General features: G+C 39.1%; 1 protein-coding gene across 1 annotated transcript in view; it reads left to right on the forward strand.

Moving 5' to 3' along the window:
- SEMA3A (semaphorin 3A) overlaps positions 1–15,569 on the forward strand; it is a 167,324-nt gene that overhangs the window by 104,928 nt on the left and 46,827 nt on the right. Inside the window, exon 6 of the mRNA XM_059817251.1 lies at positions 4,935–5,054. Within this exon, the coding sequence (XP_059673234.1) occupies positions 4,935–5,054 (120 nt within the window). The remainder of the gene's footprint in view (positions 1–4,934; positions 5,055–15,569) is intronic.

A 15,569-nucleotide genomic window follows, 5' to 3' on the forward strand; every position in this document is an offset into this window, starting at 1 on the left:
CCTGATATTTCAGAAAGTGTACAACAGATTCACCACTGGTTCTCAATGACTTACTCTTACCTTTGCAAAAAAACCCATAAATTTTATGGTAAAGTGATGACGCAAGGCAAAATAATTTCCTCCCCCCAAAATAGGTAAGGAAGAGGGAATGAACTGGCCAAGCAATGACCACATGGAGAGGTTTGATCCGACTGCCCTCTGAAGTAGGTAGCACTGGAGTGAAGCAGTGAATAGGTCTATGAAGGCTAGAGGAACCTCTTGACCACAAATGCCTCACACCAAGAAGAACATGGATGGACTGCTTCTTCCCTTCTCCTGCACTGAATGATAGCTCGGATACTCCTGGCCTTTCATGTGCCAGAAGTATTTGTCCTCACAAGCAACCATGGTTTATCCTAGGTTCAAGAGGGCAACTATGTAAAACAATTACCCAGCACTCATTAAAATGTGATAATTAGTAACACAATGTAACTATCGGGAATATAAAAGAAGGCTGAGAAATAAGAGTAACTTATGTGGTTAAATACAGGAGGGAAAAATAACCTCTGTTATTCGTCAGAAACACTAAAGAGAGATTTTGCAAAGTGTGGAAGAAGAGTATGTTCTTGACTCCATAACTAGAAGGTAAATCTTAGGTAAGTGAAATGTAATTACCCAAGCTGGAAGTTGGGCAAAACACCAAGATTAATTTGAAAAAAGTAACTTAAGATCTTTAATAGCCATTAGTGCTATTAAAGGATTCTTATTTTATATTTCAGCTGAAAGAAACACTTCTAAGTGTAAAAGGATCTTCAGTTTTCCCTCTCTCCTAAAAAAAAAAAATCAATAATATTTGGAAAAAAAAACCAAAACAAGCAGTTCATCATTATTAAATTGTTCCAGTATTTTTCCACTACACATTCCTTGTTCCATCCACCTGCAAACATATTTTGTTATTTTTTTAAGAGCTGTTCATTAAAGGTAGTTATTGCTACTCTACTTTAAAGTAAATGCCATCTGGGAACATGATATAACTAGTTCCTAGTAATGTAAGACATTATTCAGCCATTCCCATCTATGTGCTGCTAACTAAACAATCTCCATTCGAGAGGGCTAGTGCATGAAAATGTAGAGACTAGTCCGTGGGCACCACTAGTCCCTGCCCAGTCCCTGGGCACCACTAGTGTGTATTCCAGGGCAGGAGGAAAATGAGAGGCAGCAGGGTTTTCAAAGAATGTAATCACAGGAGAAAATTATCACTGAATGTATTAGTCTAAAGCAATTGTATTGGGATAGTTGAAAAAGCCTCAGCGAAGGAGACAGCATTGTCCCATTGTCAGTCAGTTGCTCTGCAGGCAATGACCTTTAGGAATTTTCGAAAAGCTCTGATTATCCAGAATCCTAAAAGCTATTTATGGTCCTGTGTATCACTGATTTAAAAAAAAAAGTTACCATTTTTTTTAATTATTATTGTTACTTTTTAAATCAGTTTAGGTGCCTTAATACTCGCAAATATGGATCAATGTCATCTGAAATACAGTGGCTTCTCACCAAGGAAGAACTTTACTATCCTGTGTATTAGAAATTAGCTACTGAATACATAAGAGGTTCAGGATTTTAGAGTTTATTCTACTTTCTGGGAAGATTTAGTTTTTGACTTTAAAAGGAACAAAGTCAATCCACTACTATGTACGTCTGAAAAGCTTAACTTTAGTGAATAAACCTAATAACCAAGGATAGCAGGTTTCATTGGGGAACCCTTTTACCAGTGAGAGCAATCAAGACATTCAAGGCTTGTTTTTGCCTATATTGCCCATCCATTCAACTTTCTTATTTCTTTCAAAAAGGAAGCTTACACTTCTGTACTTTCCAAAAATATTTTTTTAAGAACGCAGTTTTCTTTAAAAGCTGAATAGAAACAATTCAGCAAATAGATGTATACTGCTTAGTTTTTAACATCTTTGTATCTAATGAACTTGGGGAGGTGTTCACAGTTTCATGCTGCTTGTGTACAGTGTGTGGGAAAATGGTTCCTCCCCCCAAAAAAGTATTACTATGGTCTTCAATTGTTGCCTCTTTATTTAGTAGTCATATGTCAACATGCTACTCCTTTAGAATAAAGTGGTTTGTGTCCAAAACATAGAGCTTTTTCCTACGCAAAAAACTGAGGACCATCAGCTCATTCTGGACAGTTGTTGCTTTATGCTGCTGAGCTGGAAATACAAAGTGACAAGTTGGTTTTTTTTTTCCTTCATTCTTTCCCCTTAAGAAATGTTTGTCACTTTTCAAACTGTTCATTTCCACTTTCTTCTTAAAGTTAATGAAAACTGCTTTTAAAAACACTGACAATGGAAATAGCACAGTGAAGACTGTCCATGACATGAAAGAATCATTTTCTAGACCAGCAACGAGAGAATTTCAGTCCAAAAGAAGGTCTGCATAGGGAAATGAAGATGAATGTACTTTTATCTAGACAGGCGGCAAAATCCTCATACAGCTTTTGTATAGTACTGACTCAAAGGATGTGCACATCTGGGACATGACTTGAGGCTCACCCTGAATTTAGCAAAAAATATCATCTAAAGCCTTACAAAAATAAACGATATTCCTTGGTATTTCTCTCTGGGAGAAGCCAAAATTTGCATGACTACAGCCAATCAGTTCAAACTGCAGGCACTGCTCTAGGTACACTGAAACTTGGAGGGGCTGTAGTAGAAAGCAAAGAAAGGTCAGCTATTTTCCTACAGACTCTTTCTCCTTTGGAACGTGATAAAGCCCATTATTGGCAAAACTTTTACACTATCACCACTGACAAAAAAGTACCAGCCACAAGAGCCTAGTAGCATAAAACAGTCTTGGGTTGAATTAAGTCAAACCTAGAAAATATGTTACTTTCAGTGGTGTTTATATACGGAATTAGAAGCTGAGGTGCCAAAACCCCTTATAGGTCTAAATATTGCAAATACAGAATTTTAATGAGTTTTTGAGCTATATTTGTTTTAATTTTAATAATGTAGTATTAAATATAGAACTTTTTTCTTTCTTGATTGACCTTTAGGTCTGTTGACAACTAGGAAGCAAAATAGGGCTTGTTGGTTTTTTCTTTCCTCCTTTGACTTATATTGATTTATCAGAACTCCCTAGGGACTGAAAGACAAGAAAATGAAGATAAGGTTAAAGAAAGGTTAAGCATAGCATCAAAGCCCTTTTCACAAGCAAAAAGGTTTTATGTTCTTTAAAATCTCAGCTGCATACCCTGTACATAATAATCACTATAATTAAGTGATTGTCTTCCCTTTAAAAAAAGTTGAAAATGACATAGAGGAATGATAAATTGTTAATTAATGATATGCTGTTCTGTTTCACTTCTGATTACACCTCCTGCTGGGCACGAATGGTCTATTTGCTTCTAATCTCTGCTGTGAATTCATTCAATTCCACGCCTTTCCTCTCTCATGTTTTCACCCTTCCTGACTTTCATGACTACCATATGGTACAGAGCCACTGCAGGTTCAGTTGATAATTTCATGGTGTCCGTGTTCTGGGGAAAAGATGCCGGTGATATCCAGTAGGCATGCTTGGACACGGTTCTCCCACCATGGAAATATCTAAAATTGCCATGAAAATGCTGAACTTGTTCCTAAAGGGTGTTTTAAAATGAGGATATGGTAGAGTTCATCATGACCATGAAAAATTTATTACCTTAGCTTAAAGAAAGATTTATTTTATCCTCAGTCTTCTCTTTTTCACAGAAGACCCATCTAAGATGGGTAGCTTGAAAATAGCAGTTGGAAGGAATAGTACTTTTTAATTCCATATTACAAGTATAGGGTAGGGTATCTCATTTCACATATGGGTGTAAAAGGGCACAGTCCTAAAAAATGCATTTTTAGCAATTTGAATTCAGATTAATTTCATGGACAAGCTCTACATTAATGCCAGAAAGATACATGTTGTTCTTTGATCCCTGGTTATTTTCTGTGGGTCTGATTGCTATGTACTTATTATTATTATTCTCTTTACCAGGTACTTAACTTGACCTGGTCCTTTGAATGTAGACTGTGTCTCTCTCTGTCTTCTCCATGATACTTCTAACTGGCTGAGGAGGGGCACACTGGGACTCTAATATTATGAGTTTCTTCTCCATCTGGACTATGTATGTGCCATTTATGGGCTGAAGTATCACAGGTCAATTTTTAATTCACTTGTTAGCTGTGATATGCATGGGGTCAAGGTAGCAGGGAATGATCTCACTTATTCTCTCCCTTAGCTGTTGCCCTTTGCCAGTATCAGAGTTACAAAGGTGGAAGGAGGAGAAAGGCATGTTCTGTCTTTCCTGTAGAAGATACTGTTTTCAGAGGATTTGCTTGCTCAGAAAAAAAAAGAAGGGGGGGGGGAAAAAAAGGCAAAACAAAAAAAAAGCAAAACAAAAAAAAAGATCAACCGAAAGACAGTTTCTGCATGAAAAATTCAAGGGACTTGATGACTTTCTGAACCAAGAATGAATGAGCTGGACTCTACAATTACCAACACAGAGTCATAAAAACCCATCAGGTTGGGAGGAACCTCTGGAGGTCTTCAGTCCAAACTCCTGTTCAAAACAGGGTAACTTCACAGTTAGGTAGGTTTTTTTGGGGCTGCATACTACTGCCTGCCAGGGATAGGAGTACAGGGTGTCTCTGTTCCAGCCTAAGAATCCAAGCATATTTTTGAAAAGTGGCTGCCCTAGCAGTAGGGAGATACAGCTCATTTGAGACAGGTTACAGTTAAGCTCTGCAATGAGAACGTGGATCTAATTATATATTTTCAATGACAATACATTGCATACGGCTTATTGCTTTGTAATTTTCTCATTATCCCTATTAGCGTAATATAAACATAGGACTGACAGCTTTCTCTGACTTACCATGACTGGAAAATTGAGAAATGTTGCTTACAATTACATCCTCCCACAGATGGAGAGCTGTACTCTGGCACAGCGGCAGACTTCATGGGCAGGGACTTTGCCATTTTCCGAACTCTTGGGCATCATCATCCAATCAGAACGGAGCAGCATGACTCCCGGTGGCTAAATGGTATGTAAAATGTACATTTATCCGGTTACGTTCATCTAGCCATTAAAGACTAGCACACAGCTTCATTCCAGCAACATCTGTGACATATACAACCCTCTCTTATTTGGAGCAGAATTTTGTCTTAAACCAGTTAAACTAATCAAAAGTGATTTATAAAGAAGCATTTTTGTTTTAATTACATTGAGATTTGTGGAGTGTGATTAAATTTAAAACATATACAGACACTACGGCTAACGTAGTCGTGCCACAGGAGCAGATTGCTGTAGGGTGCAAGTTGGGCAGAAGCTCAAGGCTTGTGGAGGCATCAGCCACACGTCAACACAAAGTAGCTACAGAGCCTTGGGCAGGACTGTGCCTTACACAGGCTTTAATTTTTTGCTGGATTGAAGGGAATCTGTCACTGGCCACCAAAGTCCAGCAGAAAGTGAATCCTGAGCAGGCCAGAGTTGTCAATAGTTTGGAAAAAGTGAAAAGGGTCCTGGGTATTCCAAACTATTGGGTTTCAAAATATTCAATAGTTTAACAAGGCACAATAGCTTACATTATTGTATGGATATTACTAATCAGGGCTGTAGCTGGTTGTTTGTATGTATGGGGTGAGAGGGATAGTTTCAGCGAAAATCTAGTTTTGGCTTCATGTACCAAAATACTTTAAAATGCATCTGAGTACTCTGTCCAAGTTTTACTGAAGTCAAAATTCCAATAACTTAAATGGAATTACACTTGGCTTTAGCTATACAAGGATATGAGCATTTTGGAAATGAGAATTCATCATTTGAAAAAGCTGACATTTGATTTAAGTGAGCCAGTAATGCTAACTGTAGTTACTCTGAGTTAATTTATATTTTAATTTTTGAAGAGTTGACTAGCCTCTTCTGCTGTACATGCTGCTTGCATCTATACTCCTGTTTTTGAATTCACAAAGTATTTTGTTCTTAGATTTTTTCACTCCTAGCCACATTATTTATGTCTGTGCTGAGGTCCAGGTTTTTTTATGTGGTTTTGCAATTTAGTGCAAACCATTCACACAAATTTTTAATGTGTAAGAGCAGACTATGTTTAACAACACGGTTTCTTATTAACTACAGTCAGGAACTCCTAGTATCATACTGGTTATCATATTAGCTGTATATACAATCCATAACAAAACCAATCCCTGACTCATAAAACCACAAAGTGCTATTGCAGGTTGGATAAACAACTGTATATATGATATATGCATTGTGTATATATATCAGATAAATGTGTACATGATGAGTTGTATGAATCTGTATTTTAATATAACAAGTTGTATGAATCTGATTTTTGCCCTGTTAAATTTAGTTTTGTCCTAATTCATATGGACTACTGTGAGGACAGATTCAGGTCTATGACATTTCACTTCTACAGTCCGTGCTTGACCAGTAGCCCAGAAATATTGTTCATTGGTTTATTTCATTATAATAATAGACAAGATTTCTGTACTTAAAGAGACAGCGAAGGACAAGGGTTACAGACATATCCATCTATATTTGTACCTGGTAGAGTAATAGTATGTTAAAGATAACACAACACCCACTTTTGTTATGATAGTCATGATGACATAAAGTCCAATCATGCAAGCCAAATCTGCTTTTGTGCAGTAGATTTGCACAATGACAGCTGAGTCAGGAGGATTTATGTAGTGGGAAAGCACAGCCATTGTCCATAGCCCCTGTACTTCATCGCTGAAAATGTGTCATTCCTTTGTGGATTCGGTTATCAGTCTTTCAGCACTAAATGTGAGAACTGCTTTTCCCAAATTAGCACTAAGGTTGCATCTGACAGGGTGCAGAAACCACAACTGCTTTGTGCTCAAGATGGGGAGGCAAGACAGTTGCACATAAAGATTTGATGAACCTCAAGAGCTCTAGAATTTAAGTAATGTCCAAAATGAGCCTAAAAGTAGAAAGACAGCATTTATCATAGCACAGGGTGAAGATGATTTTCAACTGTAAGCATAGTTCTTGAACTATATTCTTGTACGGAAAGTTTCAAGCTAATTTTAAAAAAGGTAAGAATCAAACTGAGGCCTTTAGAAATGATTCTCATAACTGTCTGTAATTTAATAGAGAATGATCCTTAAGTACATTGTTGAAATCTATCTCTCCATTGCAACTTAATAAGTTTACATTCCTAATATGGAAAGGTTGGCTTAAAATCTGCACTACAACGTTCCTGTTAACAGCTCTAAGACTTTACTGCTAATTTCCCAGTGATAAGGTCCTGGCAGCCTTTCCACACAGTACTCCTAATTTCAGCATCTAACAGGGAAATCCAGAAATGATGGTTGTTTGAGTTTGAGACTCTGCAGGCATGCCAGTCCTTTGATTATTTTTTTTTTCTTTTGTCATTTGTCTCTTTTAAATAGAATTATAACAGAAGCTTTGTGTTTGCATGTATTTAAAGTGGATATACTCTTAACGAAGCAAGCTCTCATTGAAGGATGAGGTGCACACTGCTTTCTTAAAGATCTGTATAAACTAGTTTTGAACCTTAAGTTAGCAGACCTTTATATATTTTTAGTAAAGACATGGATTGCTATGGAGTGGTGGGTTTGCTTTTCCAGTTGCTTTCTACAGTGCGCTTAGCCTCAGGTTAAAAACCACTATTCTAATGGACATATACTGAAAGCTGCATAAGAACAGCACTTCTGATCAAACTTACAAAGAGAAATCCTTATCCCCATGGAGCTTAATAGCTAGGTGGTGAGACATCCAGTTGTAAATCCTTGCTAATGTTTACTTCGTTCAGAGCAGGAACTTGAAACTGCTTTTCCCATACTAAGGCTAAGGTCAGAGCTGACAGGGTGCAGAAAACACAGCTGTTTGGTACCAAAAATGGAGAGGAGAATACAGTTGCACATGAAGAGCTTGCAAACTTTTCCCAGAATTTAAATATCATCCTGAGCTGGCATAAAAGTAGGACAACATTGCACAGAGTGATTAAGTTTTTTGGATTTAAGTACGAACACAGAGTTCCTACAGAGATCACACAGTCACTTTTTGGAGATGCTCCACCTTCTGTAAGAAGTTAAATGTTGCTGGGAAGAGGGCTTTGAACTGTGCCCAGCCCAAGGGAAGGTTCTGACCAGCAGCTCTTGAAGACTTTTTAAGTCTTTTAAAGATATTAAATACCCACAGGCTTCTAAAGACATTTCATTTTGTATAAATAATTAAACAGTCACTAAGCCAAATAAAGCAAGGGAGACTGATTCTATAGCCGTGTAGTCAGGGTATTCATCTAGAAAGTAGGGAACCATGCATCAGTCACTGTAGCAGTGTATATTTAATTATTGATACAGAGTTGGCCAGCTGTGACATGGAGGCATTTGCAAAAACACAGTAAAACATGTTGGCGCTCAGGGAAGTCATCCTGGACACAAAAAGCCACAGTTCAGTGCCCCAGACTGAATCATGTACTTTGTTATAAGCCATGTGCATGCTCACCCTGGACATTATTGGCTCCTCTGGTAAGTGCATGGAATATCTCTGCTCAAAAAGCTTTGACAGTCTTAGTTGGTCCCAGTGAGAGTCAAGAATAGTTTTGAACTCTCAGACAAAAAAAAAATCTTGAAATTGAAAAAACATCTCCTGCCCAGCTTTACAATAAGGAGCAATGGCTTTGATGTTACACATATATCTTACAGAGTCTTGCCTATAGGCAAAAAACATGTTTCCCTTTAAATGTGCCATTGCCTCTTATAGTTCAGAGCCATCAGAAGCTAGTGTTATTTCAAGAAAGCATAGATCAGGTCCTGCTTCTATGAACTGCTTCAGCAATAAAAAAAGATGAGTAGTAGGCCTGAGCAGGTCGGAGCAGCTTCCCCTGGTACCAGAACGTTCCCTGGTGAACAACACGCAGTGTCTACTGTACACCATCCACGGCAACATTCATGCAAGGGCTGAGGGCATAGCTGGAGGCAAGAAGGCAGAAATGGCAGTGCAGCCTACCAAAGCAAATGCTAAGCAGCGCAAAAGGAATGTACTGAAGGCAGTTTTCAAGCTGAAGATTAGGGGAATGGAAGGAAAGCTTGGAGCCACTCTCATCTTCCCTGACTTGAGCACAGGGGATCTGGCCTTAAATTGTAAACGTTTTGTAAAATGAATAACCATAAACATTTATTTTAAAAGCAAAACAGAGTTGGGCTGCAGAAGATTTGAAAGGAAATGAAATCACAAAAGCTGCATTAAGATAGTATTATGAATCTGGTTTGCACCCCAGAAAAGTGAGGGAATACTGGCCTCGCTCACCCTCTTTACTAGTCCTGGGGTTAAGAGAGACTGTCAGTCTGGATTTCCAATCTTGGCTTGGAATTTCCTTGCTTTTTATGGGTTTAAACCAGCTCTATGATATTATTTTAGCATACTTTCCATGGCTTAATTTTTAAAGTGGGGTAGTAGCTGTGCTTATTCCCCTGGGGTTATTGTCCTTGGTAATCTTTACTTTACGGTTACATAAACAGCTGAGAATTATAGAAGCTGAGCGATTGTTCAATAAAAAAGAAAATGCCCTCTTAAATTTCACAGGCTCCAAGGCAGGAAACATGGACTTGATACTCTCCTGGCATTGATACAGAACTTAAGCCATCACTTTATGTTGTTTCCGCTTACGGCAGTTTGTAGGATGTCCCAGCACTGGCAACACACACACAACACACATAATTTTGAATAGCAGAATGTATGGCAAGAGAAAGACAAGACTGCAGCTAGTTTATAGGATTTTTACCTCTCTGAAAAAAAATGTGTTAAATGTGTCAAGATGTTTAGAAATTAATATTTGTTCTTTTGCAACTGCTCTTGCTGGGACTTGGATGTGATCATTTGCTGCATCCTTGAATCTCTAATTTGTCTTTGGTCACCCACACCAAACCCTTTTCCCACCACTGACATCCCCCTCTGCTGTCTCCCTTGTCCTTAAATGCCTTCCTAGTATCCCACTTTCCAGCTCACCTCCTATACATTCCCAATCTAGTGATACAGAAGGCACTAAAATACGTGCCACCAAAAGTAAGCAGATGTGGAAAATGGCTGACCTGCCAACATAGACAGGACCCAACCATCCTGGTACCTGGGGGTTGTTTCATAAAGTACATCTGATATATTCTTGGAGAATGGAGGTGATGGATGCTACAAATACAATAAATCTCCAGCAAGAAAAGGACTATTTAAACAAAGGACATTTAAAAAAAAGGGTATGAACTGCATATGAATATATTTAGTCTTCAAATTAGAAGTCTTAAACCATGGGGGGAAAGAAATTAGAAAAAGCTGTCCAATAGAAATAGTCAGTGAGGCAGCCTAGCTGGTTTTAAGAGGAACTTAGATAACATTTTATGTGTTGTCATATAGCACGCCTGCCTCATGTTGCCAGGGACTGTAGTGAGTAGACTAAGAAGTCTCTCCCAGGCCTGCAGTCCCATAAGTTTACAAGGACATATTTAAACAACCTTACCAGTGAAAACAGTGAGGGGATTTTTTTTGTTGTTGTCCTTTTTTTTGTTTTTTTTTTTTCCTCCACAAGGATATCTTGCATTTAAAATATGCACTTCTATGTTTGAACCAAATTAGTCAGCTGATATCTCCTGTCATGCAGGCTGTGGTGTGGACCAAGTCCTGCCCTTTCCCACCACTGCTTATACAGGCACAAACAACTCCAACCCGTGTAGGAACAAAACATGTCCATATATGCAAGTCTCATTTCTCACTCACTACACTCTCCCACCCCCATTCCCATTATCTTCATTGCTAAGAATAGTAATAAATAATTTCACAGTGATAAATTCCATGTGTGACAAATGCTAATGTCACCTAACAGAGTGCTAGGAAGTACTCAGAAACTATGGTGACGGTGGCATAATAATGTGAACAGAATGGCATACAAACTCAATTTAGAGGGTTTTTTCCTCCCTGTACATCTGAATCTGAGAGATTGAATATGAATTCCAAATTGTTTTTCTCAATCTAGCAAGCCTTTGCTCTATACATTTTTGTTACAACTGGTTCTTTTTCTCTTGGAAGAAATGTAGAATTTCTGAAATCACAAAATAATCGCTTCTTTCTAAATGGTATTACTTGACATTTATACTGCCACTGACCTGAAATGGTTACAACTCAGGAAGCCGTAAGTCACCGGAATACATGATCAGAAGATACTCATGTATTTGAACCAGTTGACTCATCCTGTCTGATAACTGCTCCCTGTATCTTTATACAAAGTAGAGAAGCATTTGATTCAGAAATCAAAGACCAAGTAGCAATTAGAGAACGTGTTTTACAGTTCCTCTGGATGTGAGGAAGATCATGAAGACAGTGGGTAAAGACAACCAGAAAAATCAATCTCCCATCAAGTGGCCTGAATGAAATTATTTTAAATACTTCTAGGAAATAGATATATCTCTCTCTCTCCCCCCACCATAATCTAGGTCATTTTCTTCATAAAATTTCAGTGCTGTGGATGAGATTTTCTTGCATTTAGGTATGAAAAATTGGTAAAAGTGGACAAAGGATAAGTTTTGAGGCTGAAGTGGAAAAAGCAGGTAGAAAAGGTGAAGCAGAAGAGGACATTCCCCTGGTTTGACCACACATTTTGAGAACTTCTTGACACTCTAGAGAATATGACCTGGGGCGAAAAGACTTGCATCAGTAAACACATTGGTCTGAGCTATAGCCACAGTATACTTGGGGAAGTCAGGATACAAATTAGTCCAGGAACACCTGACTTAGGATATGTGTATGTTACATGGTTAACCGTGGGCTCATTTATGGGTTGTAGCTTGGCCAGCCTTATTATCCACACCAAAAAATAATAGCTGGGAGTGTAGATTAGAAGCCACGCTTTGCTGCAATTCATACTATGACTCTCTTTATAGAGCATGTAAGATCAAAAATAATGGAGGAGCTCAGAGTGCTTTGTGCACCGTTTCCACTGGAGAGCAGACAAGTTTGTCCAATGCACGTAGTACAGTTTTTTAGGAAAGTTGTTCATAGCTCTCAAAACAAGCACTGTGGGATATGACCCCAGTCCCAAACAGCTCAGTGCACAGTCTCTCTCTAAACAGAGGCTTGGAAGTGATTGCTAGTTTGGGGATCTGCACTCACTCATGTACGCTGAGTTGATCTATTAGTGATGTGCCTTAGAATTGCTTAATTTTAGGGTTTTTATGTCAGTTGTGAATATAATATCAGGTCAACGACCCAGTAAATCCTGGTGAGCTTCATGTGGGGGAGAGACCTGAACGTGTAGCACTTCCCATCACCTGCGCTCTGACTTTTCTGGGGAGGAGATTGGGTGAATGAACCAAAACAAACTGGCTAGATGCTAGATGTGGATAAGTCAGTGCACCTGGCTGTACAGGGCAAAGCGGGTGATCTTGCTTAGGTGTTCAGAATCAAATTTGATGACTCAGGTGAGTTGCTTTTTATAAGCATAGCTTTAGATAAACAAATGGGAGTCTCATCTGCCACCTCCAGCAGTAGGAGCTGTGTAAAAACCCAGCTGCATGAGTACACTCCGGGAGTCACGCTCTTGATCCTGGATGTCTGCAGCTGTGTACCCTTCTCACACTGAATAGTAAACACCAGCAATTGTCTGATTACCAGCAGTCCCTGTGATATTCTATGTTCTCTACAAAGCTAAGAAGGATTTTTTATTTGTATGTATTTATTTCAATGGATAACTTGTAGAGCTGTCAATGGACAGCTTTGTAAAATGATGGTCTGTTCACATAAGAAGGTGACAAACTCAGTCTATAACTCAAGTAGTGGTAGCTGTGGCGACAATCTCTGCTAGAAAGCTTTGTGTACTACTTTCAGTTAATATATGATTAAAAGGGCCATATCTGTCTGTACATATATGCATAAATATAAACACATTACCACACGCATCAGTTCATAGGAAGGCTCATCTCTTGCCCTGGAGATGAATTTCAATAGGGGAAGAAAGGTAATTTGTCCAGGACAGGTGTAGCGTTTGGGTTCTAAGACGGCACTTTGCTTTGCTTTTGGTGTAGGCCCCACTTTAAATTACACAACATGGGTTTCTTTGTAATTATTATTTTTACAAAGATCCAAATCAGCTTAAGGAAAAGGAAAGTTCAGATTAGGTGGCAGGTTGCCAAAGAAAAAGCCTGTATGTTACAGGCCTTGCAGTTTCAAGTAGGTTTCCCATGATCTCTGAGATCTCTATGAGGGCTCATCACAGCTCTGATGCTTGGAAAACAGTGACTTTTAGCTACTAAATTACGCCTCCTTTCCTGTTCACAAAAGTAACTAACCAGTTCTTCAAGAAGAGTTAAGCAGAAATCTGCTTGTAGGGAATCACACAGCAGAATACTAATTGGTTTAAACAAAGCTGGAATGGGTCTGTTACAGCCCCCTTCATTGGGATATGACATACATCTGAATCTTTTTTTTTATGTTCTTGTGTTGGGGTTTTTTTCTCTTCTGCTCTAGCCATCAATTTAATGAGTGTTGACCCTGTCAATACCAATTTCCTCTTCTCAGGCCACCACGTTCAGAGTTTGGTGGGCATTCAATAGAGATTTACTGTTGACTGGGTAATTTGAGTTCATGTGTGTGGTGAAAAATTAGTGAGGAGAATTACCCAGAAAAGTGGATGCCATGACAATGCATGTCACCATGGTGTGACCAGCTCTGCTGACATAGGTTTCAAAAGCTCTCCCCCTGTGAAAATGGGGCCTGTTTGCAAATTAATTAGTTTCTGGCAGCAGCTTGATTGTTGACCCAAAGTTTGTAGAGTGGAAAAACAATCAGATTAGTGTGTTCAATATAAAGGCCCAGCGCGGCACTCAAGTGCAGTTTGCCAAACTGTTGAAGCCGTGAATAGAGTGAAACAAATTCTTTTTTGAGAAGCCAAGGCAAAGGTTAAGTGTGATGTGACTAGAGCACGCTGGCCGCGGGGTGGTGGGGGGAGAATTAGAGGTTTCAGCCATACAAAAATGGAGAGTGCTGAGCAAGTTGCATTGAATTTAATGAAATTCACAGCTTCAGACGCAAAAGTGTTTGTCTCTGTTAAAGGGAGAAATAAGATGGCTTTGTTTTAAGAAGTTTTCTTTGTACAGTCATGTGGGACACCAGGGACTGAGCCTCTAAAGGGTATTAGAGACACTTCCTGAGCCCCCACACTGTTTCTAAGCACCTGCAGACCTTGAGGTTTGTACCAGTTCCTCCCCCTCCTCGCCACACACTAACTCCCTTTATCTCTAATGATTCAATCCAAGGCTCCCATTCATCACCTCCAACATTTGGGCAGGTTTCTTCTTTTAAATAGTGCTGGTGCCGCGACTCAGGGGCAAACGTATTAGAAATCAGCCCTTGCAAACAGATAGACTAGCTAAAACTTGTTATTCAGGTAGTGAGACAAAAGTTAGGTATTAAAAAATACCACAGGTCAGATCTTTAGCTGACAATAAATGAGAATATCTCCACTGCAGATGAGAAAGATCTACTGATTTCTACTTACTGAAGTGCTCAGCTCATTTCATGAATATGCTTTATTTCTTCAATGGCTGTTTTTTATATAAATCTGCCCTGCGAAATCCATTTATGGTATTCACTGTTATTTATGCCCTTATAATATTTCCTTTACATCAAACAACTCCTACGCATTTTTTTAATTATTATTTTCCCAGCATGACAAATACAAAGCAGGAAAATGCCAACAACTGTGGAGGACACCACATTCACGGGCAGTTGATGTAGTCTTCTCTTGAGTCAATGTCTTGGCCCTGTTGGCCTGGATCAGAATACCTGGCAGAACCAGGGGAGTGGGAGGACAGAGCAGCTGAGCTTAAAATATGAAGGTCGCCACCACCACATAGCCATCACCGTGTCAAGTAACAGATGCCCAGCACACCCAGCAGGGTTAATGATGTGAGGATACAGCCCCTTAGTCTGTTCCTACCTCTTTCCCCCATTCCATAAAATTACAACTGTTAGTTTGCAACCTATGCAAACTGTGTGATTTGTTCTTGGTAATGGGGCTGAACCTAACCCCCTTTACACTAACATTCCTGAACCGTGAATTGCTTGTCCCAAAAGGCATTCAGTGTTGCTTGCAATTAACACAACTGATTGCTCAAAGCCGGCACCTGATGTGGCACGTAGCCAGCTGGAAACATAATTGGCTCCTTAGATGGAGAAACATCCACTTCAGAGTGGAGTTTGCGATGACGGAATTATTAGTTCAAAGTAAGCCAGGTATGTGAATACCTGGTCTATACATTAAAATCTCAGCTAGCATTAGATGCAGCTGAATTAAGTTGCAGACTCAAAGCCTCCCTTTCTCTCCGTCTCCGTAACTTCCCCTTCTCTTTGTTCATGAAATCGTGTAAATTCCAGTTTGAATGCTTGTAAGGCTAAGTAATTGCTTTTGTTCTTTCGGTTATTTAATTACAAATCTCAGCAGATGACAGGTCCTCTGCACTAAAGGAAGACATCACATTTGCACAGTTACAGAATCCCAACACAAATGTGT

Source organism: Gavia stellata, chromosome 4 (assembly GCF_030936135.1).
Source record: "Gavia stellata isolate bGavSte3 chromosome 4, bGavSte3.hap2, whole genome shotgun sequence".
In the NCBI taxonomy this organism is placed as follows: domain Eukaryota; kingdom Metazoa; phylum Chordata; class Aves; order Gaviiformes; family Gaviidae; genus Gavia; species Gavia stellata.